The sequence below is a fragment of the Marmota flaviventris genome, chromosome 17, assembly GCF_047511675.1.
Source record: "Marmota flaviventris isolate mMarFla1 chromosome 17, mMarFla1.hap1, whole genome shotgun sequence".
NCBI lineage: Eukaryota > Metazoa > Chordata > Mammalia > Rodentia > Sciuridae > Marmota > Marmota flaviventris.
Window position 1 is genome coordinate 46,121,509 of NC_092514.1, and position 27,984 is coordinate 46,149,492.

Sequence of the window (27,984 nt, forward strand, 5' to 3'; positions counted from 1 at the left end):
AGGTCTCACTGAGTTGTTTTGTGCCTCACTTTTGGTGAGGCTGGCTTTGAACTCATGATCCTCCTGCCTCAGCCTCCTGAGCAGCTGGGATTACAGGTGTGTGCCACTGGCCCCAGCAGAGGCTATTTATATATGGTAGCAAATACATCAATTTGAATAGGATGCAAACAAGTTTTTCAGAGTTCTTAGAAGAATGATTTATTTGCGTGTGAAGAAGTATGTTAGCAAAGTGAAGGAAAAACAATTTTAAGGACATTCAATTATTTTTTTTTTGTACAGTATTCTCCTGGCAAAAGCCCTGGATGCTGAGGTTGAGCCTCAGCGGTAGAGTGCTTGCCTAGCACATGAGAGGCCCTGGGTTCAATCCTCAGCACCACATTAAAAAAAAAAAAAAAAAAAAAAAAAAAAAAAAAAAATATATATATATATATATATATATATATATATATATATAATATAATCTGGGTGAATATAAGAGGCACAGATCATCAACAGCTTTCAGGTTTCCATGCACAGGAGAAATGTCTGGGTTCTTGTTAATACCAAGAGATTCCTATGTCCCAAGTCCAGAGACAATGATTTATTAAATCCAGAGTTGGGCTCAGGAAGCTGTAATTTCAATGACCTGTCTACCTGATTCTGATGTTGAGGAGAGAACACTTTGAAAAACACAATGGGCTTGGGATATGGCTCAGGTGGTAGTGTGCTTGCCTTAAATGCACAAGAAGACCCTGGGTTCAATCCCCAGCACTACAAAAAAATTTCAAAACCCAACAAGACAGGTCTTAAAGGGGGATTTCGGCATACTCCCCCACCCCACCCTGCAGTACTGGCGATTGAGGCCAGGGGCACTCTATTACTGAGCTACAATTCCAGCCCTTTAACAAATTTTTATTTTGAAACAAGATCTCTCTAAATTGTCAAGGCTGGCCTTAAACTTGCAATCCTCTCGCCTCAGCTTCCAGAGGTGGTGGATTAGAGATGTGTATCACCATGCTCCTCACAGGGACACACTTTTTAAAAGTAAAATAAAAAACCTTTTTCTGTCTTATTGCTAAGCATGTAACTTCATTTGGATTGAGATATAGTAACAAAATTATATTTTCTTTTTAAATTTATAGATTTAAAGAACAAATTAACATTTCACTGTCCTAAGCTGGGTGAAAATAGGAAGAAAAAAAAAGTCTCAAACAACATTTCTGAATATAAAGTGCTGGTTCTTGCTTTAATATTATTTTGAAGGACAATTGCACAAAACTATCAACCATTCTATTGAATGGCCAAATTTGGTATTTGAGTCCACATCAATCTGTATTTTAACAGAGCCTTTAAAGTTTTCTAGTTAGTGCAAATTAAAATCCCCATAACATAAATTAGATACAATTTTACTTTATAGTACAAATGCAAATTATTTTTCTTGACATGCTGGTAGTATTAATTTTTACAGTGCAAAAGAGATTATGGAATTTCTAAGTCACAGTATATTTTACAATTCTAGGCAAATACATTTCAGAAAGTAAACACTACATGTTCTTGACATATCCTAAAAAAATAAAAATAAATAACTTTAACTATAAAAAAATTTACAAACATTAGCATTACAATAAAGGTTCACATCTAATTGTTGCAGAAAACCTAAATAATTTAAACCATGTAATCTTACTACTAGATGACTCCTATTAAATATAACAAAGCACTGAAAATTATTATCTACCTCAGGGATCTATAAGAGCTGCCAGGAAATCAGTATTTAAGCCACTAAATTTATGAGGAATTAGGAATGTATTAGGGCAGTAAAAGATGAGAGAAATATGAAAGTATATGGAAATATGATTTACTTCACATATTTCTTCCTGAGAATGTAGAAGTTATTTTTTAATATCAAGACAATTTTAAATGGAACAGAAAAATCTTATGGTGAATTATTTCATAAAATGTAGAATCCCTGGTAATATAAACAATTAATACCCTAATATATAACTTGCAAACATGAATTATTACAAAATGTTTTTATTTAAACAAGGCACAGGCCTATACATTTATCTGAAGTGCTGGGCAACTAGTGCTAAAAAAGTAAGTGAATTTTGTTAAAATTAAAGATAGCAATATGTTTTGTGATATAGTATTCCGAAATAACTTTCCTAAATAAAAATTAAACCTGAATGAATCAATAAGGCAGCAGAAAAATTTCATGAAGGGTCAGCAGGAATAAAAAAACCTCATTAGATTACAACTGAAAAATGTGTTTAAATAAATAAAGGCATTGTACATAAACTTAAATCCAGTGTAACATTATGGTAGAGTAATTTCAACAATTAAAAATTATAGTTATTTTGATTATTTTAATTCTGATATTCCAAACTATTTACTTTGCTTCGATTACAATTAACACTATGAATTATAGGTATAACCTACAACAAAGTAAATATAACAATGTATTAATAAAGTGTGGTAACTATAAAAACTTTGATCATGAATTAAAGGATAAACTTCATTATACTCAAAACATGATCAGCCCATAAAAGAAAATCTTCAAAACTCTCCCACTATGTCTGTCATGGTTACCTGATGTGAAAGGTGCCTGAATAAGTTGAAAGTAGACTTGTGTACAAAATCTTTCAATACTAGAATTTAGCATCACATGTGGACATCTGAAAGAGGTTAATTTAACAATGTAAAAGTATTTTATATAACATACTGATTACTGCATACATTGCAAAGTTCTTTCAAAATGTGGTCTGGGCCTGGGGTGACTCAAATTGAAGTTTATGGTTCATGTGGGTCATAGCAGACCCTTAAAGGGAGCCACTGGGATTTTCTAGTTTTTCAGAGATTACTGTCATGAAAGACCATTAAGCCCACAAATAGGCCATTTGTCAGAAAAACACGAGGCTGGAGGCCCACCGGGTGTGCCCAACTGCAGACCCTTAGGGTAAAGCTGGTTAACAATGGCAGAAGAGCACCCTCTAACGGGCAGCCATGGAACTGCCCCTCATAAGTTTTTGGTATTGAGGGACAATGTCTGCATTTATCCAAAAGCACTTTGCCAGTGCTTTTCATGCCCTACCCACTTTAAACATAGAGGAATGAGAATATTTAGGTAATATTTCTGGGAGAATTAAACTAGGATTTTATTACATGTATTTTTTATTTTTTGGGACTGGGGATTGAACCAAGGGCCACTTTACCACCGGGCTACATCCCCAGTCCTGTTTTAAAATTTGAGAAAGGGTCTCACTAAGTTGCTGAGGTTGGCCTCAAACTTCTGATCCTTCTGCCTCAGTCTCCTAAATCTCTGGAATTACAGATGTGTGCCACTGCACCTGACTTCAGATTTTTATCTAATTATAACCAGGATCATTTATGTGACCAATTTAACTTATTAAATAAAACTATATAACACAGTGTAAACACTAAACACAAGTATCACACAACAAGGTAAATAATAAATAAGTTAAAAATATATCTCTCATTTTAAAATAAATAGAACATAATAAACATTTTAGCAGTGGTTTCTATCCACTTACCTCCCCACTGGGAAATTCTTTTAAGAGTTTTAAATATGAAAGACTACCCTATTTTAAAATCTTAGAAGACCATTGAATATTGAAAACATGAGTTAGTCTTGAACTTTTTTGAGCAATTAATCTGATCAGTAAGTTTCTTTTAACCACTTTTTTTTTTAAATTGTTGGAACTTGTAGCTTTTAATCCAAAACGCTCTAAATCTTATTTTAGATTAATCCCCCTATCTGGTTCTCTTTTGATATAAAAAAAGATCCTTGGGTTGGGGGTGTAGCTCAGTGGTAGAGAGCTTGCTTAGAATCCGTGGGCACCTGGGTTCAATCCCTAGCATTGCAAACAAAAACAAAACAAAATGAAAAAATACTGAACTTTAGCTCAACATGGTCATGGACAGGATTAATATCAAACAATAAACAGTATCTAGAAGTCTAAAAATGACCAAATAAAAATTATAACACTTTAAGCAAATTTTGATCATTGTCTTTCTTTTACATTTCTCCTTTAAGGGTTTGAAAAAGCATGCTGCAGGAGACTTCCTAGCATTCACCATGCCAGTTTGACATGAACCATTTCCATTCAAAACAGCAAGCTATTTTTTAAAACAATATGGTGTCACCACATTAAAAATTAAGATGGAAATGATCTTTCTACCCACATCCTGTCCATCAAATATTTTATTTAAGAATAAGGAATGAGAGTGCGTATTTCAGAGTAAGCTTCACTCTCAAAATATATAACCATGAAAAACATTTCATGTTCAAGTAATCTTTAGTGATTTTTCCAAAGTTAGTAATATGGTCAAAGTATGCTGAAAAGAGAATAGGCATTTTGTACTAACTGGAAGTTTGACTGTTTTGGGAATGCTATTTACATAAATGTGTACCCATTAAATACTGTTATTTTTTTTTTTTTTCTGTGATGGGGATTGAACCCAGCGCCTCATGCATTAGGCTAATACTCTACCACTGAGCTAGATCCCAGCCCTTACATGTATATCCATTATACTATGAGTGAAATTAAGACTGAATAGCTGATAGAGAATTTCTGCTTTTGGATGAACATGTTATCTACTGGCTTGTGCAGATGCTATACTAAGTTTTCATTTTCTCATTTATCTACTCAGTTTCCTTTATGTCCTCTTGCTCTGAAGTACTAGAGATGTCATCGTCCGTCTGTTCTCCAGAGAAATACAGCATTGAAGCATGTGTCTTGTGAGTTATGGTGACAGTGCAGGGCCCCTGGGCCCATGGCTCTCCATCTACCTGCATTGGCATCATCGAACACTTCAAAATCAGCTGATGTTAGGAAAAAAATAATTAGAAAAAAGTCAGTCCCAAGAAGTTCAGAAAGATCTTCCTTACTAATACCACCTATGGTCCCTTAATCCTTCTGCATCTCATTTCTAGAAAACTAAACTGAATATATGAAAATATTCATGGATTGTTTAGGGATTCATTTTCAGGAGATGCTTTATTTCTTTGACTGGATTAAGGGCCATGTTTCCTGTTTCTTTCCCACCCACTCGAGCCTCTGAAGTAGGGTTACCAACAGCATGGGCCATAAACCTGTTTAGATAAAACAACACCATGCATCCTTTCTTCAACAGATGAATGGTCTGAAAATAGAGTATTACAGCATATTTTACCTACCCGAACTGTATGTGCCTGTCCTATTCGAAAAGGGTTTGCGAGTTTCACTTGAATCTGAGCACAATGGAACGACCCATACACTCCTACGACTTCCAGTAAACCATCATCATGCCTAACAATGGAAGAAGGAAATATGGATCATATGATGCAATGAAATAAAATCAGCCAAGTAAGGGCAGTTATTTTTTAACACAAATGGGGCCATCAACCTATTAAATGTTTATATTACTGAGCATATAAACAAGAAAAGCTGAAAAAAAATGTGAAAGTCTATAATAATAGGGTGTTTTAAAGAAAATGGTGACATAAAAGAGATTGTGAATACACATACCTGGCTAGTGGGTAAGTCTCATCTCCCATTCCTTCCCATAATCTGCAGCCACCACCCCAGTAGCCAATGTTCAGAACAATGATGCCTTCCAAATTAGGCAGCTGTACTTGCTCACCATCCAGTTCTAGCTTTAAAGAAATGTAAGCAGTTAGTTACCACAAGGCGCATGACTTCCACACATACCCAGCTGGAATCACACAGAAGACATGAGAGAAGCAAGTGTAGGAGAAGACTATTTCCCACCTCTCACTGGAGATGGTCTGGGCTTTCCCACCTCCTCAGTGAAACATTTTTAAATTTGAGAGGGTCTCACTAAATTGCCCAGGCTGGCCTAAAGCTTATAATCCCTCTGCCTCAGCCTCCAGAGTGGCCAGGATTATAGGTGTACAACACATCCAGTCAGTGGAATTGTGTTTAATTAAGACATTAATAATGTCCTTTTTGTTAAATTCCATCATTCTCTTCAGGCCTTGTCTAACTCACAGCTTACCTTTGACCTGACACTAATGAAGCCTCTTTTGCACCTGAAAACTCCTTTGCTCGCTGGGGACTTCTACCTCTGGCCAGGACGTTCCTCTTTGGTCAATCCTGAGAACTTCAAATCCTGCCTCCTGTTGACGGCATTCCTCATGGCTGTGTACTAAGCCCCCTCTCTCCATGTTGCAGGCTTTGGGGGGCAGTCTTAGCCATCTCTGTGTTGACAGTTCTACTTTGCTGGCACAGTTAGCTGGCGAGTTGGGCCATATTCAAAGGCCCACAAAACACTTCTACTGACTGTGGTATTTATTTTTTTTGAATTTTTTTAATATTTATTTTTCAGTTTTTGGCGGACACAACATCTTTGTTTGTATGTGGTGCTGAGGATCGAACCCGGGCCACACGCATGCCAGGCGAGCGCGCAACCGCTTGAGCCACATCCCCAGCCCTGACTGTGGTATTTATGATGCATATACAAAACAGACAAAACCCTTCTCAGCAACCTGCTTCCCCTCACCAACCTATTTCATATGGAAGAGCAACACACCCCTCACCTTCCCCAAGCCAGAAACATGGGATTTATCTTGGCCCCCTATGCCTTTCTCCTCCACATTCATCAATCTGAAAACAGGTGAGGCTACTTTTCTCTTTTTTGGGGGGTACCAGGAATTAAACCCAGGATTGCTTAACCACATTTTGTTTTTTGAGACAGTGTCTCACTAATTTGTTTAGGGCCTTGTTAAGTTCCTGAGGCTGGACTTGAACTTGTGTTCCTTCTGCTTCAGCCTCCCAAGCTGCTGGGATTACAGGTCATTGTGCCTGGCTGATACTACTTCTCTATCATTTGGGACAGTACCTTAGGGCAGAACCATCATCTCCTTCTTCTGCATGTTCTAACCAGTCTGTTTATTACTAGCTTTACTTCTCTCCTGTGCACTCCTCACAGAGCAACTGGATTGACACAATGCACCTAATCCCCATGTTATAACCCTTCAGTGGCTTGACTCTATGCTCATGACAAAATTCAAACTCCTTAATAGGCCAATACAAACCTCTGTGATTTGGTTTCTGTCCATCTTTAGCTTTTGCTACTATGCTTCTGTTTGAACACTACTATATCATGTTCTCTCTTCGGCCACGTTTGCATGGCTGAAAAGGCAAGGAGAACATACCATAGAACAATCTTCTCTACCTTCTTCACTTAGCTAATTCTTAATTTTTAGATTTCAGCTTGTTACTTTTTCTAGAATGACTTCATGTTATTGTCATTTTCCTTAGAGAAGTATCTGAAGTTCCTAACTCCTATAAGACCACCTGCTTTTTTATATCGCTTCTCATACTATGTTGCAATGTGATTTAAGTACCTTTTTTCTCTCTGGGCTGTAAACTTAGAGAAGGAATTTATCACTGCAACTCCAGTATTTAGGACAATACCTTGCATTTTGCAGGTGGCTTCACAAACACCTTTGTATAAATTAAAACTCAGACAACAAAATAAAGTGCTATTTTATATGTGCTACCAATATTATAAAAGCCTAGAAAGAAGGAAATATAATAAAGTATCCCGAGACCTTTTTTTGGTACTGGGAAATGAATTCAGGGGCATTCAACCACTGAGCCACATCCCCAGCTCTATTTTGTGTTTTATTTAGACACAGGGTCAGTGTTGCTTAGGGCCTTGCTAAGTTGCTGAGGCTGGCTTTGAACTCACAATCCTGCTGCCTCAGCCTCCTGGGCAGCTGGGATGCCCAAGACCTTCTTTTTGGAGAACCTGACTATTCTGTGTGGTGTGGCTCCCACAGGCTCTTGAGTGTTTGCTAACAGCATGGCTTTCCTTGGCTAATGTAAATTTGGCTCCTTACTCTCTGCTCACTTTATTCTCTCTTTTTCTAATATGTTTATTATCTCTTCCCATCTTACTTATTCCCATACTTACTTTACTAGTTTTGGGTCTCTCCATTAGCATCTTTGTTGTTTTTATAACCATTAGATTATTGTTATTACTTTTTATGGACAGAATGCCTTTATTTATTTTTATGTGGTGCTAAGGATTGAACCCAGTGCCTCACATATGCTAGGCAAGCATTCTGCCACTGAGCTACAGCCTTAGCTCATAAGATTATTTTTAAAAGCAAGCAAGAAATACACATAAGGTTTTGCCATCTCATGTTATCAGGTATACTGTAACAATAATCAATAACTAGAATTCTACTTTTACTGTTTATACATTTTTGCTTTGGTGGTGGGAATTGAACCAAGGGTTCATGCATGCTAGGTGAGCCCTCTATTATTGAGCTACATCCCTAGTCCTTATCGTCACTCCTTTTTTCTGTTTTTTTTTTTTTTTTTTTTTTTTGGTACTGGGTGCTGTACCACTTAGCTCTCTCTCTAGATCTTTTTATTTTGAGATAAGGTCTAGTTCTCCATTCTGGCCTCAAATTTGCAATTCTCCTATCTCAGCCTCCTGAGTAGCTGGGATTACAGGAATGTGCCACCATGTACAGTATTATTTTGTTTAGGTATATAAGAGAGATATCGCACCAAAACAGTCTGAATTGAACTTTGCATTTAAATGTCTTCTGAGCATTTATGATAAATCAGGCACTCACTGTAGTAGACAACTTAAAGTGCAAATCATTAGAACATATCAGTTAAACAGATTTGGGTGTTAGATAAACCTGGGTTCAAACCTGACTACCCATGCCTGTGAAACCAACTGTGTGAATATGGGCAAATTACTTAAATTTAGTTTTCTCTTCTGTGTAATAGCAATATACTACTACTTGCCTTATAGATTATGGGAACTGTTTAGAGGGATAATGTGTTCAAAGCACTCAGCAAAGTGCTTGGCATACAAATCAATACCCCACATATGTTAGCAAAGTAACTTAAAAGAAGAATCATCACTTCTGTTAAAAAACCTTCATAATCCTGAAAACATCTAAAACTTTGTGGAAGGTATTTGTGGCTTACCTCAATTTTTTTATTCAAATCTTTACATTCTTGCACTAAACAATCTTTGGTTCCATAGAATAAATAAACAGCCTATGAAAAATGAACAAAAATATGACATTAAAACAAATCTCACAAACCCTATTAAATGTTAAGAAAAAGACACTGTACAAAGTTCCCCATTCTGCCTTGAACAGCATTTCCTTGGAGTGGAATGAACACTGATGGACAGAAGGGCACTCCAAGGGATGCTCCGGTATGTGATTCTCTATTTATTTATTTTTAGTTTTAGGTGGACACAGTATCTTCATTTTATTTGTATGTGGTGCTGAGGATCGAACCCAGTGCCTCATGCATGCTAGGCGAGCGCCCTACCCCTGAGCCATAACCACAGCCCCGTATGTGATTCTCTTTTAGCAGCCTTTTCATTTTACATTTCATTCTATTATGCTACTACTCTTGGCTTAAAGAGTACTACGTGAGCACATGCCTTTAGTCCCAGAGACTTGGGAGGCCGAGGCAGGAGGATTCTCCTGTTTAAAGTCAGCCTCTGCAACTTAGCAAGGTCCTAAGCAACTCAGTGAGACTCTGTCTCCAAAAAAAAAAAAAAAAAGTAAAAAAGGGGTGGGGATGTGGCTAAGTGGTAGAGTGCCCCGGGTTCAATTCCTGGTACAAAAAAGAAATAAGATCAGTAGCCCCAGTTTAGGATGAGTCCATGGTCTCTCTTCCTAGGTATGCTGCTCATTCTTCAGGAGACTCAAGTCTGGCCCTTGCACCTGAGCTTCTTTGGAAACTTTCCCACCTTTCTCTTTCCTAAACAATTCTGACGTTATGCTGATATCACATTATACTGCCATTTAAAAAATTTGTTCCCGTGAGCATTATCTCCCCAGTTGGACTGTACACTCAGGGCAAGATTCCAATTATACAATATTTATTAAATTATACATTTTCTGAAAATGAAAACAAGAGTTGAACTGTAGTAGAACAGAGGAAATGTTAATCATCCCTCTTTTGGGTGACAATAAAGGCCATACTTTTTTTTTGGTGGTAATGGGGATTGAACCCAGAGTACTACACCACTGAGCTATAGCCCAGCCCTTTTAGTGTTTTAATTTTGAGGCAGGGTCTTGCTAAAGTTGCTCAGATCTTGAACTTGTGATCCTCCTGTCTCAGCCTCCAGAGTAGCTGGGATTACAGGCTATTAGTTTAAAGTTTAGTCTGTTTTTCAGAAGGAATAGGGGTGGTTTATGTTTAAATGATGTTTTTCTGCTGATTACTCCAATTACTTAAGGAAAATGCAGATAAATTAAGCAAATATTTAATGATTCATTTTGAATATAAATATTGAATACAAGGTTGACAGAAGTACAGAAAAGTTAATTATCAGTTATATAAATAGCAATATTTATTGCTTTAGTAACTATAATAAAAGAGAATGAAATAAAATTTGAAATATTTGTAAAATAGGCCCAGGAACAGAATTATTTATTTTGCTTTAATTTAATTTTTTTGTACTGAGAATTGAACCCAGGGTTGCTCAACTACTAAGCCACATCCCTAGCCCTTTTAAATATTTTATTTAGAGACAGGGTCTTGCTGAGTTGCTAAGTGCCTCATTAAGTTGCTGACGCTGGCTTTGAACTCACATCCACCTGCCTCAGGCTCCCAAGCCACTGGGATTACAGGCATGCACCACCATGCCTTGCCAGCCTTTTTATTTTTTTGAGACAAGGTCTTGCTAAGTTGCTGAGGCTGGCCTTGAACTTGGGTTCCTCTGCCTCCGACTCCTGAGTTGCTGAGATTACAGATGTGCGCTAACATGCCTGGTTGTATTTATTTTTCACATTCTTTTGTTCTATCATTAAAGTCATTTAAAAAAAATTCTGAGCCCAGCACAGTGGTGCACTCCTATAATCCAGTGGCTCAGGAGGCTGATGCAGGAGGATCATGAGTTCAAAGCCAGCTTCACCAAAAGCGAAGTGCTAAACAACTCAGTGAGACCATGTCTCTAAATAAAACAAACAAATCCAAAACAAAGCTTCCATTAAAGGAACTGACTGTGCCCAAAACCAGAGTGATGACCTTAGCAAGAGTCACAGTAAACAAGTGCTCTTTTCCTTACCTCATCTGTCTTATGGATATAAGCCAATGGTTTATATTTTTTCATTAATGACTTAACTAAAATTTTACTCTGACTAACTGCCTTTCCAATTTCAGTTGCCATTTATATAAGTTATCATATATTTACTTTTCACCTAAACAAAATATGTTGAAAAACATTCCAACATTGAATTTTCAAAAATCTGCACTTGCCTAGCATGTGTGAGGCACTGGGTTCGATTCTCAGCACTGCATATAGATAAATAAATAAATAAATAAATGTCCATTGATATCTAAAAATAAAATAAAATAAAAATGTGTTCCAGTTAATAAAATACATTTAAGAATCTAATTCGAGGGCTGGGGTTATGGCTCAGTGGTAGAGCACTTGCCTAGCACATGTGGGGCGCTGGGTTCAATCCTCAGCATCACATAAAAATAATAAAATAAAGGTATTATATCCAACTACAACTAAAAAAAATATTAAAAAAAAGAATCTAACTTGACAGTCCTACACAACAGAGCAGGTAAATGTTTCTATAAGTTAGTTCAACTAGAATCTAAGAGATCTAAGAGTACTAAATATAATTGAACTATTGATTTTTACTGTACCTTCAGTGATAAGCAGGAAATGTTATTTTATCCAACACACCTTATTAAGAATTCTGCTAGAAAACAGAGATGGTGCCTTCTCACGATGAGCATGAAAATTGAGAGCCATGAGAGCATCAGGTCCAATAGAAAAATAGTTGTTCATTGTGAATTCCTGTGAGAAAGAGTAAGGATAAGCAATAGACTGTGCTCTCTGCAAGCCGGTGTCACACTTCAATATGTAAATCTTAGTCTTTTGGTCCTTTTTGAAAATCAAGTACTTTTAAAATTTTTCACACAGAGCTACTTTATACTCTCTGGTGAAGTTACTAGAAACAAACTTTAGTTCTAGGCTGGTAACTATGAATATGAATCTGACTTTCCATTTCTATTTACTATGCCACACTCATACCCCAGCATCTAGAAAGGCTCTCCTCTGTGCACCGAGGGTTTCACTTTGACAGTCCCAATGCATTTGCTTCAAACCTTCTTTGCAACTCTCAGTTTCTATCAGTCTCAATCCAGGCTATAGTTAGTTAGTTTATCTTATTTCCCGACCTAGCCTGGACGCCCCAATCTATATGTCTAGCTCTGTTCTTATTCCTGAGTTAACAAGCTCAAACTTCCAACTTATAGCTATTTGAGTTGATATTCCCCAAATGTAACTATTTTCTTCCTACCTAAGCCTGAAACTTCCTGTTTTTCTTATCTTGGTTAATGCCGTTTCCATATATCCAATAATAAAAATCAGAACTCTAGTAGTAATATGCGTTTTCTCTCTCTCTTCTTATATCAATAAATTGCCAAGGCTTGATCAATTCCAGCTTTAAAATGTCTTTGAATTGTCCTCATTCTAAGATTCTCCTTGTTAATGCTCTCATGCGGCTTCTAACTTATTTTCACACTATCTCCAGAATATCTTTTTGAAATACAGATTTGGGTTGGGGCTGTAGCTCAGTGGGAGAGTGCTTGCCTAGCATGAGCAAGGTCCTGGGTATGATCACCAGCACTGCAAATAAAAACAAAACACAGATCCATTATCTCTGTACTATTTGCTGTTTGCTAACCACGCCTCACACTATTTAACTATTCCTTCTGTGGAAAGTCCTTTGTTCCCTTCTCTGTTGATCTAAACTGTATTAATCTTTTAAGGACCAGCTCCCACATCACTTCCTCTGTAATTTCCTCAGCCTTATCTGCCAAGGCAGAAGGAGGTATGCCTGCACCTTGTTCTTCCCCACAGCACCTTTTACAGAAGCTAGTGAGGTGGGCACATGATCTCTTCTGTTCCATTACCAGCTCCCTCCAGATAAGCACCAGGCCTCTGCATCCTACTAGATAGTGCTGCAACTTATGCACTGTGGACATTCCATGTCTGTTTGCTAAAACTATTCATAACAGAAGCACTAAAAACATACCTTAGGCTTCCTTAAGTTGTAGTATCCTTTATTTGTTATCTGAACTTTCCATCTGGAAGATAGTAAAAAAAAAAAAAAAAAAAAAAAAAAAATCAGAACTTTTAAACCAAAAACAGTACTCTGGATGGAGGTTCTTCTATTAAAATAACATTAGAGAAAGTAACCACATCTGAGAAAGAATGCAAATTTTGAGAAAGTACTCAGCATACTTTGCCTTTGGACCTTACAAAATAACAAAGACAGACATCAGCATCTACTTATAAGTAAAATTAATATAATCTTTTACATTCAAATTACATTTAAGTTCACAGCTACACAAGTCTTCATTTACAAACCAAATACTATTCCCAATGCTCAAGAAATACACTTTTTGGCAAAGTGTAACTTACCGATCTAGTTTGATTCCATCTGCTTCCATTACATTTCTTAGGACCTGTGTAACTGGTATTTCTCCAGCGTAACCTGTACCCCAACCCAGTGTATTGGACAGATCGTTGCCTGTTCCTAGAGGCAAGACTGCAACTTGTGGAATGTATTTTTCTTGTCCCTAGAACATGGAAGACATACTTCAGATTTTCTCTTTAAATAATGTATAAGATAATATTTTGTAAAACTTGAAAACCAAAGCAATAAAGACACAAATATAACAATTCTAGGTTGTACTAACTACTTTATCACATTATCCCATCCTTATCCATTTGAATTGGTGATGTCTTCTAATATTTACCTTCATAATTAAAACAATACTGTATAATTAATCTTAGAAATGCTTCTGTAGTAGTGGTTTGTTTTTTCTTTTTCTTTTTTGTTTTGTTTTGGTGCTGGGGACGGAACCAAGGTCCTTGTACTAGACAAGGTTCTTGTATTAGACAAGTGCTCCACCACTGAGCTACATCCCCGTTACAGCGGTTCTTAAAGACAAATACCTTAATCTTCATTTCATCAACTGCATCCAGGACCCAGCCCACAGTCCCATCTCCTCCACAAACAAGTACTCGAGCTGAATAATAAGGAAGAAGAGTACAAAGTTGTAGGGCTTTGAAAGGAGGAGTTTTCGTTACATCAAAAACCTAGAAATGAAAGAACAAGAAAAAAATTATTTTTATACAAATTGTCCTTCATCTGAGAGATTATTTCCCTGTAGATGAGTAGGCATACGGTTAACTAATAACTGGCCACTGTGTATTTATCATTAATAACATGTCAGGTACCATGCCAGGCACTTTATATATTCACTGAGGCTTATGCCCCACACGGACAAAGTAGGAGTTCTTATTCTATTGGCCAGGAAACTGAGGCACGCAGGAAGGTTAAATCATTTGCTTGTGTAAATAAATGAATGCTTGAGTCCATTTATGATATCATATTGCCTAGTTTCCATTCTAAAATTTTAAAAATGAAGTTATAATTTACATATCATAAAATTCACCTGAAGTAAACAAGTCTACCATTTTTATTCAGTTTATCAAGTTGTGAAACTGCCACTATAATCCAATTTAGAACATTTCTATTGCTTTAATAAGACTCTTCAATGGCCCTTTGTGGTCTCTCCTCCTTTCCAACCTTAGCCTCAGGCCAACAACAATCTACTCTGTCACTATTGATTTGCCTTTTCTGGACAGGTCACATATATGAATTGTATAATATGTGTTTGCCTGAGCCTGGCTTCTTGCACTTAGCATAATGTTTTTGAAGCTTATTTACTGTAATAGATAACTTATTCCTTTGTATCACTGAACAGTATTCCATTTTATTTGAGGGCACAGGTTTTGTGAATCCACTCACCGACTGATTGACAGTTGAACTGTTTCCAGTTAATGTGAGATGAACATTTGCATACAAGTTTTTGGGGAACATGTTTTCATTTCCCTTAGGTAGATTAATGGAAGTAGGATTGCTAGGTAATATAGTTTCTGTTTTTCCACACATCTGAATGGCTTGATAGTTTTATAATTATCATTCTTTCCTGTTACTACATGATTAGTGACTTAAAGAATTAGTAAATGCTGAATTCAAGGGAAATTGAAAATGCAAAGATTAATAAAGAAAGGAAGGTGATCTGTTTAATTACCTGGACTGGATTTAACAGGATCCTAAATTCTCCCAACAGTCCTTCTCCCATGTTAGTTCCACTGCGGGAGTTGGCCAGGATTATTACTGGGGTCCACTGTTTTCCAAACTTGGAGGCTAGCTAAAAATATTAAAATGAGTTAAAAAAGTCTCAGAGATGACAAACACAACATTTTTCATTCATTGATAACAATGGTGCTGGAATTTGCTGAAAAAACAATGATACCAGTACTATCAATGTAATATGAAAGTCAAATAGTTCTAAGAATAAAAGAAGACCTTAAGAGATTAACCTTCCAACTTAATGTACAATTTTCCTCTATGTTACTTTAAGTAAGTCCTCCAGCATATGCTCAGATATGTTAGGAAGGAAATAACAAGGCAGTCCATGCCACTGTTAAAATAGTACCAAGTTCTGGGTTAAACTGAGGTGAAAGTCTAAAGTCTTTCAATAACTTGCATTCATTGTTCTAATTTTGCTTCTAAAGCAACTGGAAATTACTTATTCTTCCACATAACGGCTGTGTTTAAACATCTGAAGCAATGTACAGGTTAAATATTCCTTTTCTGAAATTCCTGGAATCAGAATATTTTCTGATTCTGGAATATCTGCATATACATAATGGGATAAGGTCCAAGTCTAAACATGAAATTCTTGTTTCCCATATACCTTCTATAGACAGCAGAAAGGTAATTTTACACAATGTTTTTAATGTGCCTACATTCTGACCACAACCCATCAAGTTTAGAATCTTCTATTTGTGGTGTCATGTCAGCAGTCAGAAAATTTTGTATTTTGCATTTTTTGATTAGGGATGCTGTACCTGTAACATGAGTTTGTCTCTCAGCAATACATTTCAAGTCCTTTCAACCATTCATCTAATGGATATTGATATGGATTTTTCTTTGATCTCTTTTCTTGCTTAATTTTCCTTTGCTGGTTATATTCTAGTTGAAAGTTTTTTTTTTTTTTTTTTAAATGGGGTACTCAAAAGTGGATTCAAAAATTCATACTTGTAATAGCCAAAAGCCAAATAAATTTGTATAATCTAACCATTTCTTCTCTTACCCTCTCTTTATAGATTTCAACATTAATAAAGTCATTCTGTGGTTTTAACTGAGTGATTCTCATACCTCTTATAATTTCAGATTAAATTCAGATAAGGGGCTGTACATTTTTTAAAAAGTGTATCTTAACAATATTAAGGTTTAAAAATTTTAAAGTGCACTTTTCCTTGCAGGAATATTGACAACAATGACTTTTAAGATATAAATACTTAATTTGAAAAAGTACCATTTAATTGTAAAGCAAAACAGTTCAATTATTTTGGCATATTCAAGTAGGGGAATATATATATATATATAAATTTTTATAATTATTCTTTAAGAGGTACATAAAGATTGAGAGATATTTTTACATTGATTTTCACACACACACACACACACACACACTGCAAATCCTTCACCAACAACTTCAATGTCTGGTATTATTTGTTGGAGCATCCAATGTGCAATATAAACTTTTTTTTAGAGACCTCATGTAGAATTCCACATGGAAAATTCTTTTAGAACAAGGTGTGAGGAAAATCCATATTTTCTTTTCACTGCAATAATGAATTTCGAATTTGGCTGTTCATCAGAATTATGTGAGGACCTTAAAAAAATATGGATTTCTGGGCTCTACTCTAGATCTATTAAATCAAACATGACAATGAAACTGGACTAAGGAATTATTTTTTGGGGGTAATGGGGATTGGACCTAAGAGCACTTTACCATCAAGTACATCCCCATTTGTTCTTACATTTTAACAGGGTATTGTTAAATTGCTTAGGGCCTTGCTAAGTTGCTGAAACTGGACTTGAAGTTCTGATCCTCCTGCCTCAGCCTCCTGAGTCACTGGGATTATAGGCATGTGTCACCATGCCTGGCTTTAGGAATCTATTTTTAAAAAGCTAGGTTCAAATGCAGGCAGTGATTTAGAAATCACTAGTACATTTTTGATCTCCCTCTAGGCATGAAAGAACTCAAGAGCCAAAATTTTATCATACCTCTAGGAATTGGTAGGGTTTTATAGCTTACCATAAAGGTATTTATTTTACATCTCTTCTTGGTCTTGACCTTTTATTTTTTTCCCCCCACATTTTTTAATTGGTGCATTATATTTGTACCTAATGATGGGATTTATTGCCACATATCTGCACATATATAATATAATAATTTGGCTAATCTTTTATTTATTTTATTTCTGGCTCTGATTCTTCTCACAAATGCAGAATTAACAATCTCATACACTGCCTTAACTTTATAGAAATAATAATATAAGAAAAATAATCTCTAATTACCACTTCATAATCTGTTTTTTTGTCTTTTCGCATCTGGTTAATGTAAGTTAAATAACTTGGTGGAATGATGATATTTCTGAATTCTCCAAAATCACACTTTTCATTCTTTAAGCTATTTTTCATGCACTCATCATGTACTGTTTTCTGACACCAAATACACCTGAGGGAAGGAAGAAACAAAGACATTAATTAATTTTAAACTATAATCTTATTGAGCTGCAAACCAATTTTTTTGTCAAAAATGTAAATAATAATTTCATCATTATTGGATATAAAATCTGGCACATGTAAGATATGTATCTATGCCTGCATTGTGAAAATAGTTACAAGTTTTGAATGTTACAAGGTTTGAATGAAAATATAACAATGGTTCTCAAACATCTTGAGCCCCAAGATCCTTTCAGGGCATCTGTGAGATTAAAACCATTTTAATAATAATACTAGGAAATTATTTCATCCTCATTCTCTCAAAAATGTAGTTTTTTTTTTTTCCCAGAAGATGTATGATGTGCTATAACAATAGACTGAATGTAAACATTTTCATAAAAATGTTATTATTTTTAAAAATATGTATTTTAGTGATTTCTTTCTTTCTTTTTAAATACGTTTTATTTTATTCTATTCATTTATTTTCATGTGGTGCTGAGGATTAAACCCAGGGCCTCACAAGTACTAGGCAAATGCTCTACACAACCCCAGCCCAGTGATTTTTTAATTCTGATTTATAACATGGTAAGTATCAATAGCTATAAGCCACGTTAACAAAAGCCATCTAGAACAGCAACTGTTATGTGTTAGTTATTTGTGCTTTAACTGAAATATGTTCATGAGGTCTGCAGGCTTTGCTGCCTAGATGTGCCACTGCCGAGCCCTAAAGATATTCTCAGGTCTAAACTGAAAATTTCAACTTATAAATGTAAGTAAAACGGTCAACTGCTTTTTGGGCAGCTCATAAACAAGTTATGTTTGCTTTTGAAATACAGATAAAACAAGTATATTTAGATTTGCCTCTGTGTTCAGTACCAATGTATACAACAGGCAGGGAACAGTGCTGGCAAGGTCTGGGGTTTCTATTTTTAATCTGCTAAGTATTTAATCCACTCACAGATAAAGTAGATTGGACTGTACAAAGTAGGCCACCAGAAAAAAAATGGTTTTAGTTAAATGAATAAAAAAAAAAAGAGGGTAAACATTTTTCCTCCATATATTAATTCTCTTGGTCTTCTATTTTAAGGGTGTTTTTTCCTTTCAGATGTTCAGATTTGTCCAATAACTGCTATTTACCCAAGAGTCCTGTTTTGATTTACTGCTAAAAATAATTATATGCATATATGTAAAACTATAATAGATGATTTCACAGCTAAAGTATAATACATCTCTCTGCTGGTTACCATCAATTTAAAAATAGTAATATTATATATATATTTTCCCAAATCAACACCAATACACTTATTTGTGGGAGACAGGGTCAAATTTTACCAAGAACTTTTAAATTGGGTAGGACTAGAGACAATGATCTGCTTAACTTGTGGGAATTCATAACTGCACAGGTAACCAGATCCTGCCTGTGAGGATTACACAGAAAGCATTCGGAGGAGAGGATACATTTTGAGGAGTCACATGGCTTCCCATTTAGAAAACTAGTGCTGGAGGAAAACGAAGGCAGATCCCTGCTTTAGCCTCTTCCCATGGGCTATAGATGATTGTGGCCTTGGAAAAGGGGATCATGCTCTAAAAACAGGGTAGTGTTATTGAAAGAAATTAGAAAGGTTGTAAATATGTCAAATTTTCATCTACATAAATGTTTTGTTATACATTAATTTGAAAGGATGCCCACAGAATTACTTCACAATACTAGCTTATGCTTGAGAATTGAAATATTTAGAAAGGTATAAAATGAAGATTATCTACCAACATTCTTAATTCCTTTGATATGCTTATTTTCAGTTATTATAATACATACAAATTTCAGTTATTATAATATAGTTAGGAATATGATATCTATATTGATCTATAATAGATACTACTTTTTTTTCTGTTACTATTATTATTATTTTTGTGGTGCTGGCTGGGGATTGAACCAAGGACCTTGTGCATATGAGGCAAGCATACTACCAACTGAGCTATATCCCCAGCCCCTGCTTTTCTTCTGTTATAGCATGAATAATTTTATATGCTATTAAATATTTATTTAAAACATGGTTTATAATACATCATGTGGATATAACAATTTATCTAGCCCCTTACCTGTTTTTTTTTAAAAAAAACATTACTTTGTTCTTGTAAGTATAAGCAATGTATTGAACAACCTCAAACATAAAAGAGGTAATTTCCTTACAATCTGAGAAGTTTCTGAATCAAAGGGCATACATTTTCCTAAGATTCTATTTAAAGGTCCCTGGTCACTAGGTCAAACTGAACTGTCTTTTGCTTTGTGAATTCATTTATGTCCTATATTCATCTTTCAGGAGGTTTTAAAAACTGCAAACACATGTGTTTACCAATCTCTTTTGTATATTAATTGAAAAGATGCTTCAGTATTATCTCTCTGTGGCACTCAGGATTAAACTCAGGGGTGCTCTACCACTGAACCACATTCCCAGCTCCTTTTTAAAATTTTGAGACAGGGTCTTGATAAATTTAAATTGCCCAGACTGGGCTCAAATTTGTAATCTTACTGCCTCAGCCTCCCAAATTGTTGGGATTAAGGTATGTGCCACTGGGCCAGGCTAGTTTCCTTTTAAATGTACTTTTTAAAGTATTTCAGTTTATGTTTTGATATACAGATCTGTACTTCTCTTTGTAGTTTATTCACATATTATTATGCTTAAAGTCTTTTATCATTTCCAAATTATATATTCATCTGTAGCTATTTTCTCCCCAAAGAGCACTTGTCCTAGCACAATTCATAATATTTTTGATTCCCACTGATTTATGACACATTTATCATTCACTAAATTCTAATTAATTTCAGAAGAGGTTCTTTTTGTTGTTGTTATTGACGTGCTGAGGACTGAACCTAGGGACTGACAGTTGCTGCTAGGCAAGCGCTCTGCCACTGAACTACATCCCCAACCCAAAAATAATTCAACAAAATAACTGTTATTAGCTTTTGCTCTGTAAAGATAAAACCAAAATGCTTACTAGTTATTCAGTATTATACTTTTTCCTTAGAAACAACATCTTCAAACTTGAGATCTGTTCTTTTACTCACCTTGTACCTTAGTATTTAGCTTAGCCTAGATTTCAAAGCCAATGGAAAAATAAAAAATTGGGGCTAGAGCTGTGGCTCAGCGGTGGAGCGCTTGCCTCGCACGTGCAAGGCCCGGGATTCAATCCTAGTACCACATAAAAATAAATAAACAAAATAAAGGTACTGTGTCCATCTACAATTAAAAAAGATATTAAAAAAATAAAAAATTAATACTATTCTGATATTTTAGTTTAAGTACCATGTCACTGGGTAACTGCTTATGAGTTTTATTTGTTCCTATTTTTACTTTGAAATTTTCAAACTTTCAGAGAAATCAAAAGGGTAGCAAAATGAATACCCTTAAACTCACCCTTCACTCTGATCCCCCTGCTTCTGGAATGTTAGGCAAGTGCTCTGCTACCAAGCTACACCCCTCAAATCCTGATTACTTTTTTTGGTGGTGGTGGGGGGTACTGGGGATTAAACGCAGGAGCACTCAAACACTGAGCCACACCCCCAATCCTATTTTGTATTTTATTTAGAGACAGGGTCTCACTGAGTTGCTTAGGGCCTCGCCATTGCTGAGGCTGGCTTTGAACTCTGGATGTCCTGTGTCAGCCTTCCGAGCTGCTGGGATTATAAGTGTATGCCACAGCACTGGGCCCTGATTTTTATATGACAGTGGAATGCATTACAATTCTTATTATAAATATAGAGCACAATTTTTCATCTCTCTGTTTGTATACAAAGTATATTCACACCAATTCATGTCTTCATACATGTGCTTTGGATAATAATGACCATCACATTCCACCATCATTTCTAACCCCATGTCCCCTCCCTTCCTCTCCAACCCCTCTGCCCTATCTAGAGTTGTCTATTCCTCCCATGCCCCCTCTCTATACCCCACTATGAAGCAGCCTCCTTGATTCTTAATTAATATTTTCTCCCATGACTTGCTTTCTTTCAATATAAACGTATACATTGCTGAATCATCTGGAAATACATTTCAGATATTGAGATTTCACCCTTCAAAATTTCAGCAAATATTTCCTAAAAACAAGGATAACCTTGTTTTTAAAATGTTTTGCTTTTTTAGCACCTGCCTAGCATGTATAAGATCCTGGGTTCAATCCTCAGCACTGTAAAAAGTAAAAAAAAAAAGGTAAAATAATTTGCTTTTTAATTTTACACTAAAAACTGGTATCCCTATGACCTAGCATTCAAGCATTAAACATTTTACAACACACTTCCATATCCATTAATTCATCTTATTTTTGGTACATTTTCAAATAAATGGCAGATATAAAAATACTAAATAACTCAGCCAGTAGGTTTATCATTTTCTAGAGTTCATTATTTGTTTATAGGTTTTTCTTGTGATGTAAAATTTATATACAATGAAATGTACAAATATATACATTTATTGAAATTTGAGAAATGAATGCCTTCATACTGAAGTCCTTATCAAGATACAGAACATCATCTACACTATTCCCTCATAGGAAAACATGGAATGCTTTGCAGATTTACCTTATTTTTGTTCAGGAGTATAACTGCTTTACTTTTGTTAAATCAAATTATTTTAGAGACACAGTCTTGTTATATTGCCCAGGATGACCTCTTTTTTTTGGTGGTACTAGGGATTGAAACTCAGGGTTACTCTACCACTGAGCTATATTCCCAGCACTTTCTAAACTTTTTACTTTGAGACAGTCTTGCTAAGTTACCAAGGCTGATTTCAAACTTGTAATCCTCTAGCCTCAGCCTTCTAAGTAGCTCAGCCTCCCAAGTAGCTGAAATTTCTGCTATCGCACTCCTGGGATCATGCCATCCTCGTGCCTCAACCTCCTGAGGGTCTGGGACTATAGTCACACATCACGATGCTTTTATTTTTTAAAAGTTTAGCAACGAAAAATTCTGCTGGCAAAATCGCTTATTACTTTCTTTTAAAATAGTTACTTGTTCCCAATAGCTTTTTAGTATGCTGGAGGAGGCAGCTGTATTATACTTGTTGTGATGGTCAATTATGGGATTCATACCAGAATGGGTTTGGTAAACTATGTCTGCCACCTGACCTTGTGGACAAAGTTTTATTGGAAAACAACTATACCTATTAATTTATATATGGTCCATTGCTGGTTTTGTACTAGGCAGAGTTAAGTAATTACGACAGACCAAATGCTTCCCAAAGCCTAAAATGTTTACTTTTGGCTCTTTATGTATCATGATATAAGAATATTCATTTGCTTTGCTTTGGCAGTACTGGTGATTGAACCCCAGGGTGCTCTACCACTGAGCTATTTTCTGGTCCTTTTTATTTTTTATTTTGAGACAAGAGATTCCCAAATTGCCAGGGCTGTATTTGAACTTGTAATCCTCCTGCTTCAGCCTCCCAAGTTGCTAAGATTACAGGTGTGCTCCAACGCATTGAGCTTTACCTCTGACTTAGAAGATGGCTTAGTATCTTTTATTGTTTCAGATAATTAATGAAATATGACATATACCAATAGAATACAGAAATATAAAATTTAAGATCAAAGCTGAGACTAAAGTGGCTTTGTTTTACTAATCATAGTATGTGGGGAGAGAAGAGGGAGAATAATGAAGAAAAAGCCTTCTTACAAACAAACAAACAAACAAAAAAACAGGGCTGGGGTTGTGGCTCAGTAGTTGAGCACTTGCCTAGTGAGGCCCTGGGTTCCATTCTCAGCACCACATAAAGGTAAATAAATAAAGGTATTGTGTCCATCTACAACTAAAAAATATTAAAACAAACAACAAACTTAAGTTCCTTTTCTCTTACTAAGAGAATATTACAGGGAACAAAGGTTTAGTTAGTAAATAGAACAAACACTTAAATATAACCTAATTCCCTACTGTAGTCAGAATCGAGAAGAACAAAAGGAAGGACAGAGAAGTACTGATTCAGATATGAGGTACAGAATTCACTGTAGTGGTTGGGGTAGAGGCAGAAACACACAAAAAGAAAAAAGTCTATAGGGAAAACAGACTCTAGCACAATATGTTGCACAAAATAGATGACAAATAAATAAGTATAAAGACCTATTTTGCAGAGTTTAATAGGGCTGCAGGTTTAAAATCAGTCACTACCTGTTATTACCCCCTTTCAAATGATCAGTCTCAGCTCACCAGCTTCTCTAAGAATGTGAAGCAGAAAGGAAAGGAGCCCTCCCGCATGGCTGGATAAAATCCAGAGAGGGACTGTTTTGTGATCATATGTTGTAAATAATGATGTTTTCTTTCTCCTTCCAAAATCTCATTTCTACAGAAGATCACAGTAGACTATAATCCTGAATAAAATTATTGGCTAAAATAAATCAGTTTAGAATATTGTAGAATCCATACAACTTGAGGATACTGCTTTTTACTTTTCGGAATAATAAATATTTCCTAAATTTATATAGAGACCATAGCAGGCTGTGAACAGACTGCTCAGTAACCCTAGGAATAAGCTAATCAGAAGGAGATCTATCATTACAAACTTTCACTGCACTCATTGGGAGGACACATATTAAGGAATGAGACTCAGGTTTTAAGAGATACAAAAACATGGCAGTGATTCTCCAATTTCAGAGTTATCTGCTATTCAAACAAAGACTTCCAGGTTTCTGGTTTAGTGGGTCTGGGGTGGGGCTAGGGTTGCCAGATACAAAACAGAAGATGCCCCGGTAAATGAGAATTTCAGATAAACTACCATTTTTTTTTTTGGGGGGGGGGTATAATTCCCAAATGTTACATTTTTACTTGTCAAATCTGGCAAACTAGAATTTACATTTTTAAATAGATTTTGAAGTGATAAGATCCTGCTGGTTTGGGGATGTTACTTGAGAACCCTGAGATAAAGGATATGTCATCATCAAGAAGGAAAAATTTGGGGAAGCAGAAGTTGAATAAATCAGGAAAGGGTTTGTAGAGGCAAAAACAGGAGATTTAATTTGCGCACAGAGAATGGAAGGAAACAACAAAAGTCAATTCACTGTGACATTTATTTTAAGTCACTGGTAACTTTGCACTCACTGATTAAGGACAAAAGACAGGATAGACAGAACAACATCTAAATTCTAAAGATACTAAAAACAAACAAATAGTTAAAAATTCTAAAGTTGTCTAAAATATATTATTTTGAAAACTTATTAAATCTAAATCTGATAATGTGTAAAATTATTTAGGGTAAGATTTAAAAACCAGTATTGACATACCAGTGCTCATGCCAAAAAACAAAACAGAGAGCTTGTTCTACAAAAAATAAAAAAGTGGCTTATCCTATTTAGTCCCAGCTTTCTACTACAGCTTGTAAGTATGTTCATAAGCTTTTATACTTATCAGAAACAAACCCCATTACAATGAAGATGTCCAGACTTATGGAAGGCTTGGTATCAGCATTCCTAATCCTGTTCTGGGGGTAAGAATTCCTTTGTAAGTCAGTCCCATTTTACCTTTAATTTCCTCAACTGTGAAATGAGTTAGAACAGATGACCTGCAAGACATCATTCCATTCTACCAATCTCTAACAAGAGGAGGTATATCTTCATCTATTTCAGACACTACTTAACCACATAAATGTGTTGTCCATGGTGTATGCAGAAGCCACTGAAATATTCTTGGTTTAATCAAAGTCGTGTATCTAAGATACTACACAGTCTTGCAAGACCATCTTGAAACTCAAGAGGAGTTTTCATTTCAGTGTTGGTTTTTTTTTTTTTAAAAATGTGTTTCACTATGGCACCCATAGCAAAATACAGTTAAAGTGCTGCCCTGGAATTACACTTCTTTTTACAATACAAAGCCAAGGATGAATCAGTTTTGTGATTGAAAGGAAAATTTATTTGGCCATATTTCATTTTTTCTTATGTAAACTGGAGAAACATACAATGGCCAAGATGCAGGTAGCACTTAAGGAAGATAAGAGTCAAGTTTTATTGCCCCAAAGGGCATGCTGGCAAAGAAGCAGAGGAGAGAAGCCTCTTCTCAGCAAGACTACTGCAAAGGCCGTTTTCCACAACATCAGAAGTGTCTGTCCAGAGCAGTTCGGGCGGGCCAACGGATGTGATTACAGGAGGCCTCTACACGCCTTCAAGAAAACCTGACTCCTGGGGGGCGGGACCCGGGTTCCATCCTCAACACCACATAAAAATAAAGGCATTGTGTTGTGTCCATCTACGCCTAAAAATAAATATTAAAAAAAAAAGAAAACCTGACTCCCACAGATACAAAAACATGGCAGTGATTCTCCCATGGAGCGTTCCTACAAAGGCCATACCTGTAATCGCAGAGCTTGGGCTGACTGCCACACTGCTGCTTGCACACCACACAGTAACTGCACAGGGGCACGTTGCCTCGGATCCAGTGGTGGGGCATGACATCCAGGGCCCTGCCCTCACTCTTGAGCATGATCTCCTTGCACTGGAAGCGTTTGTCGGCCTTCTTGAGGCAGCCCTCGTCCACTCGGAGCCCGCAGCAGTCGCAGAAGGCACCCTGCAGAATGTGCTGGGCGCACACGCAGCAGTAGGTGGGCTGGCTGAACAGGTCCGTGTCCCGCCACCCGTGCTTGCTCTTGCGGAAGATGTCCCTGCGGTGCAGTTGCCGGCGCGACCTCTGCAGGCTACACCAGAAGGTGATGAACACGGGCAGCAGCACCGAGCACAGCGTCCACAGGATCAGGTGCCCGTCGGCGAGCAGGCCCTCGGCGGGCGGGCCCGACCCCGGCTGCCCCTCGCCTTCCATCTTTTCCAAGGCCGGAGTCTAACTAGGAGAGAGCAGGCGGTCAGTGGGGGCTCGCGCTCCCCTCGCAGGGCTCCGTCCGGCTTCTCCCGGGCGAAGGCGGGCTCGCTCCCGGCTGCTCGGCCTGTTTCTGGAGTCGGGAGCCTGGGCCCGAGGACACCTCAACTCGCCACGCGAAGCGCAGGCCTGGCGCACCAAGGGGCACGATACCCATTCACAGGCTCCCTCACCTCCAAGACCGGCTCTGCTGACCGAGTCGGTAACCGCCGGCCCCAGCTCCGCGCTCCCCTCCGGCACTCAGCCGTTTGGTACCGGCGCGCGGCCTTCTTCAGGGCCCCACCGCCCTCGCCCCTTTGACAAGGCCTCCGGAAACCCACGCCTCCTCCCCGACCACCCCGGGCCCTATCTCTAGCTCAGGCCTCCGCTGGCGGTCCCGCGCCCCCACCGCAGGGCCCGACTGTGGGCCCCCAAGTGGTGAGGAGACCGCCGCGCGCCAAGCGCACGAGCGCAGGGGCTACGCACGCGGCGGCGGCCGGTGCGTGGACTGGGCGGAGCTTGTGGTGGCGCACCCCGTGGCTGGGCGGGGCCAGAGCTGAGGGGCGGGGCGCAGGCTTGAGGTGGGTGGGGAAGAAGGACAGGCTTGAGGGTGGAGACCACGGGAGGGGAGGGGCAGGGGGAATTGGGGCGTGGCTTAGGGGAAATGGGGTGGGGTTATAATGGAGGCGGTAGGATGGGTGGTGTAGTGTTACACGTTGGTAATTAAAGAAAACTTTAGGTAAATTTTTTTTTAAAAAGATGACCTTTATTTTATTAATTTATTTATATGCGGTGCTGAGGATGGAACCCAGTGCTTCACACATGCTAGGCAAACGCTCGACCACTGAGCCCCAACCCCAGCCCCTAGTGTAAATTTTTTATGGTATAATGACCTTCAACTTGCCTACCTCCTCACTGTCGGAGTTGAGAGCTGGCATTCTCTTATTTGAATGGACAGGTTTTATTTTTTGCCCTACCAGGAATTGAATCCAGGGGTGCTCTACCAGTGAACTACATCTCCAGCGCTTTATAAAAAAATTTAAAATTTTTTTCATTTGTTCTTTTTGGATATACATGATGGTAGAATGTATTTTTGTACATGACTTGGTGTTACACTGGTTGTGTATTCATACATGAACATAGGAAAGGAAAGTCTGATTCATTCTACTGTCTTTCCTATACCCATTTCCCTCCCTTCTCTTCATTCCCCTTTGTCTAATCCAATGAACTGGATAGCCCCCTCCTCTTTATTTTGTGTTAGTAGTTCTGCATATCAGAGAGAACATTTGGCCTTTCATTCAATCCCCACGAGAACTCCAAAGTAGTGTGAGAACTGCAAAGTAGCTGCAGAGGCGGTTAGTAATGCCTCGCCTGTCAATCAATACTATTGGCAAAATGCCAGGGGCCACTCCGACTCAGCTGTGGCTCTCAGCAATGCCATAATTCATTCTTCTTTATGGCTGCATAATGTTCCATTATGTATATATACCACATTTTCTTTATCCATTCATCCGTTATAGGGCACCTAGTTTGGTTCCATAGCTTAGCTATT

The 27,984-nt window shown here is 37.3% G+C and overlaps 1 protein-coding gene across 1 annotated transcript; it reads right to left on the reverse strand.

The window, feature by feature from the left end:
- Nucleotides 1-1,196: 1,196 nt before the first annotated feature.
- Dgke (diacylglycerol kinase epsilon) lies at nucleotides 1,197-26,876 on the reverse strand. The gene is made up of 12 exons (XM_027950354.2): nucleotides 26,627-26,876; nucleotides 25,936-26,417; nucleotides 17,459-17,618; nucleotides 15,117-15,236; nucleotides 13,972-14,115; nucleotides 13,435-13,592; nucleotides 13,046-13,097; nucleotides 11,689-11,802; nucleotides 8,955-9,026; nucleotides 5,505-5,632; nucleotides 5,174-5,285; nucleotides 1,197-4,819 (listed from the first exon to the last, which is right to left on the reverse strand). The coding sequence occupies exons 2-12, from the start codon at nucleotides 26,397-26,399 to the stop codon at nucleotides 4,640-4,642; spliced, it is 1,704 nt and encodes a 567-aa protein (XP_027806155.2). The 5' UTR covers nucleotides 26,400-26,417; nucleotides 26,627-26,876; the 3' UTR covers nucleotides 1,197-4,639.
- Between the last annotated feature and the right edge of the window lie 1,108 nt (nucleotides 26,877-27,984).

What these genes read in the sequence shown, in the direction of transcription:
- Dgke (XM_027950354.2), bottom strand. Translation starts at nt 26,399, where the DNA reads ATGGAAGGCGAGGGGCAGCCGGGGTCGGGCCCGCCCGCCGAGGGCCTG. An exon ending in CTAGCAGAATTCTTAATAAG is followed by an intron (nt 9,027 to 11,688) that starts GTGTGTTGGATA and finishes CATTTTTCATAG; the next exon opens with GCTGTTTATTTATTCTATGG. An exon ending in GAGACTTACCCACTAGCCAG is followed by an intron (nt 5,286 to 5,504) that starts GTATGTGTATTC and finishes TTCCATTGTTAG; the next exon opens with GCATGATGATGGTTTACTGG.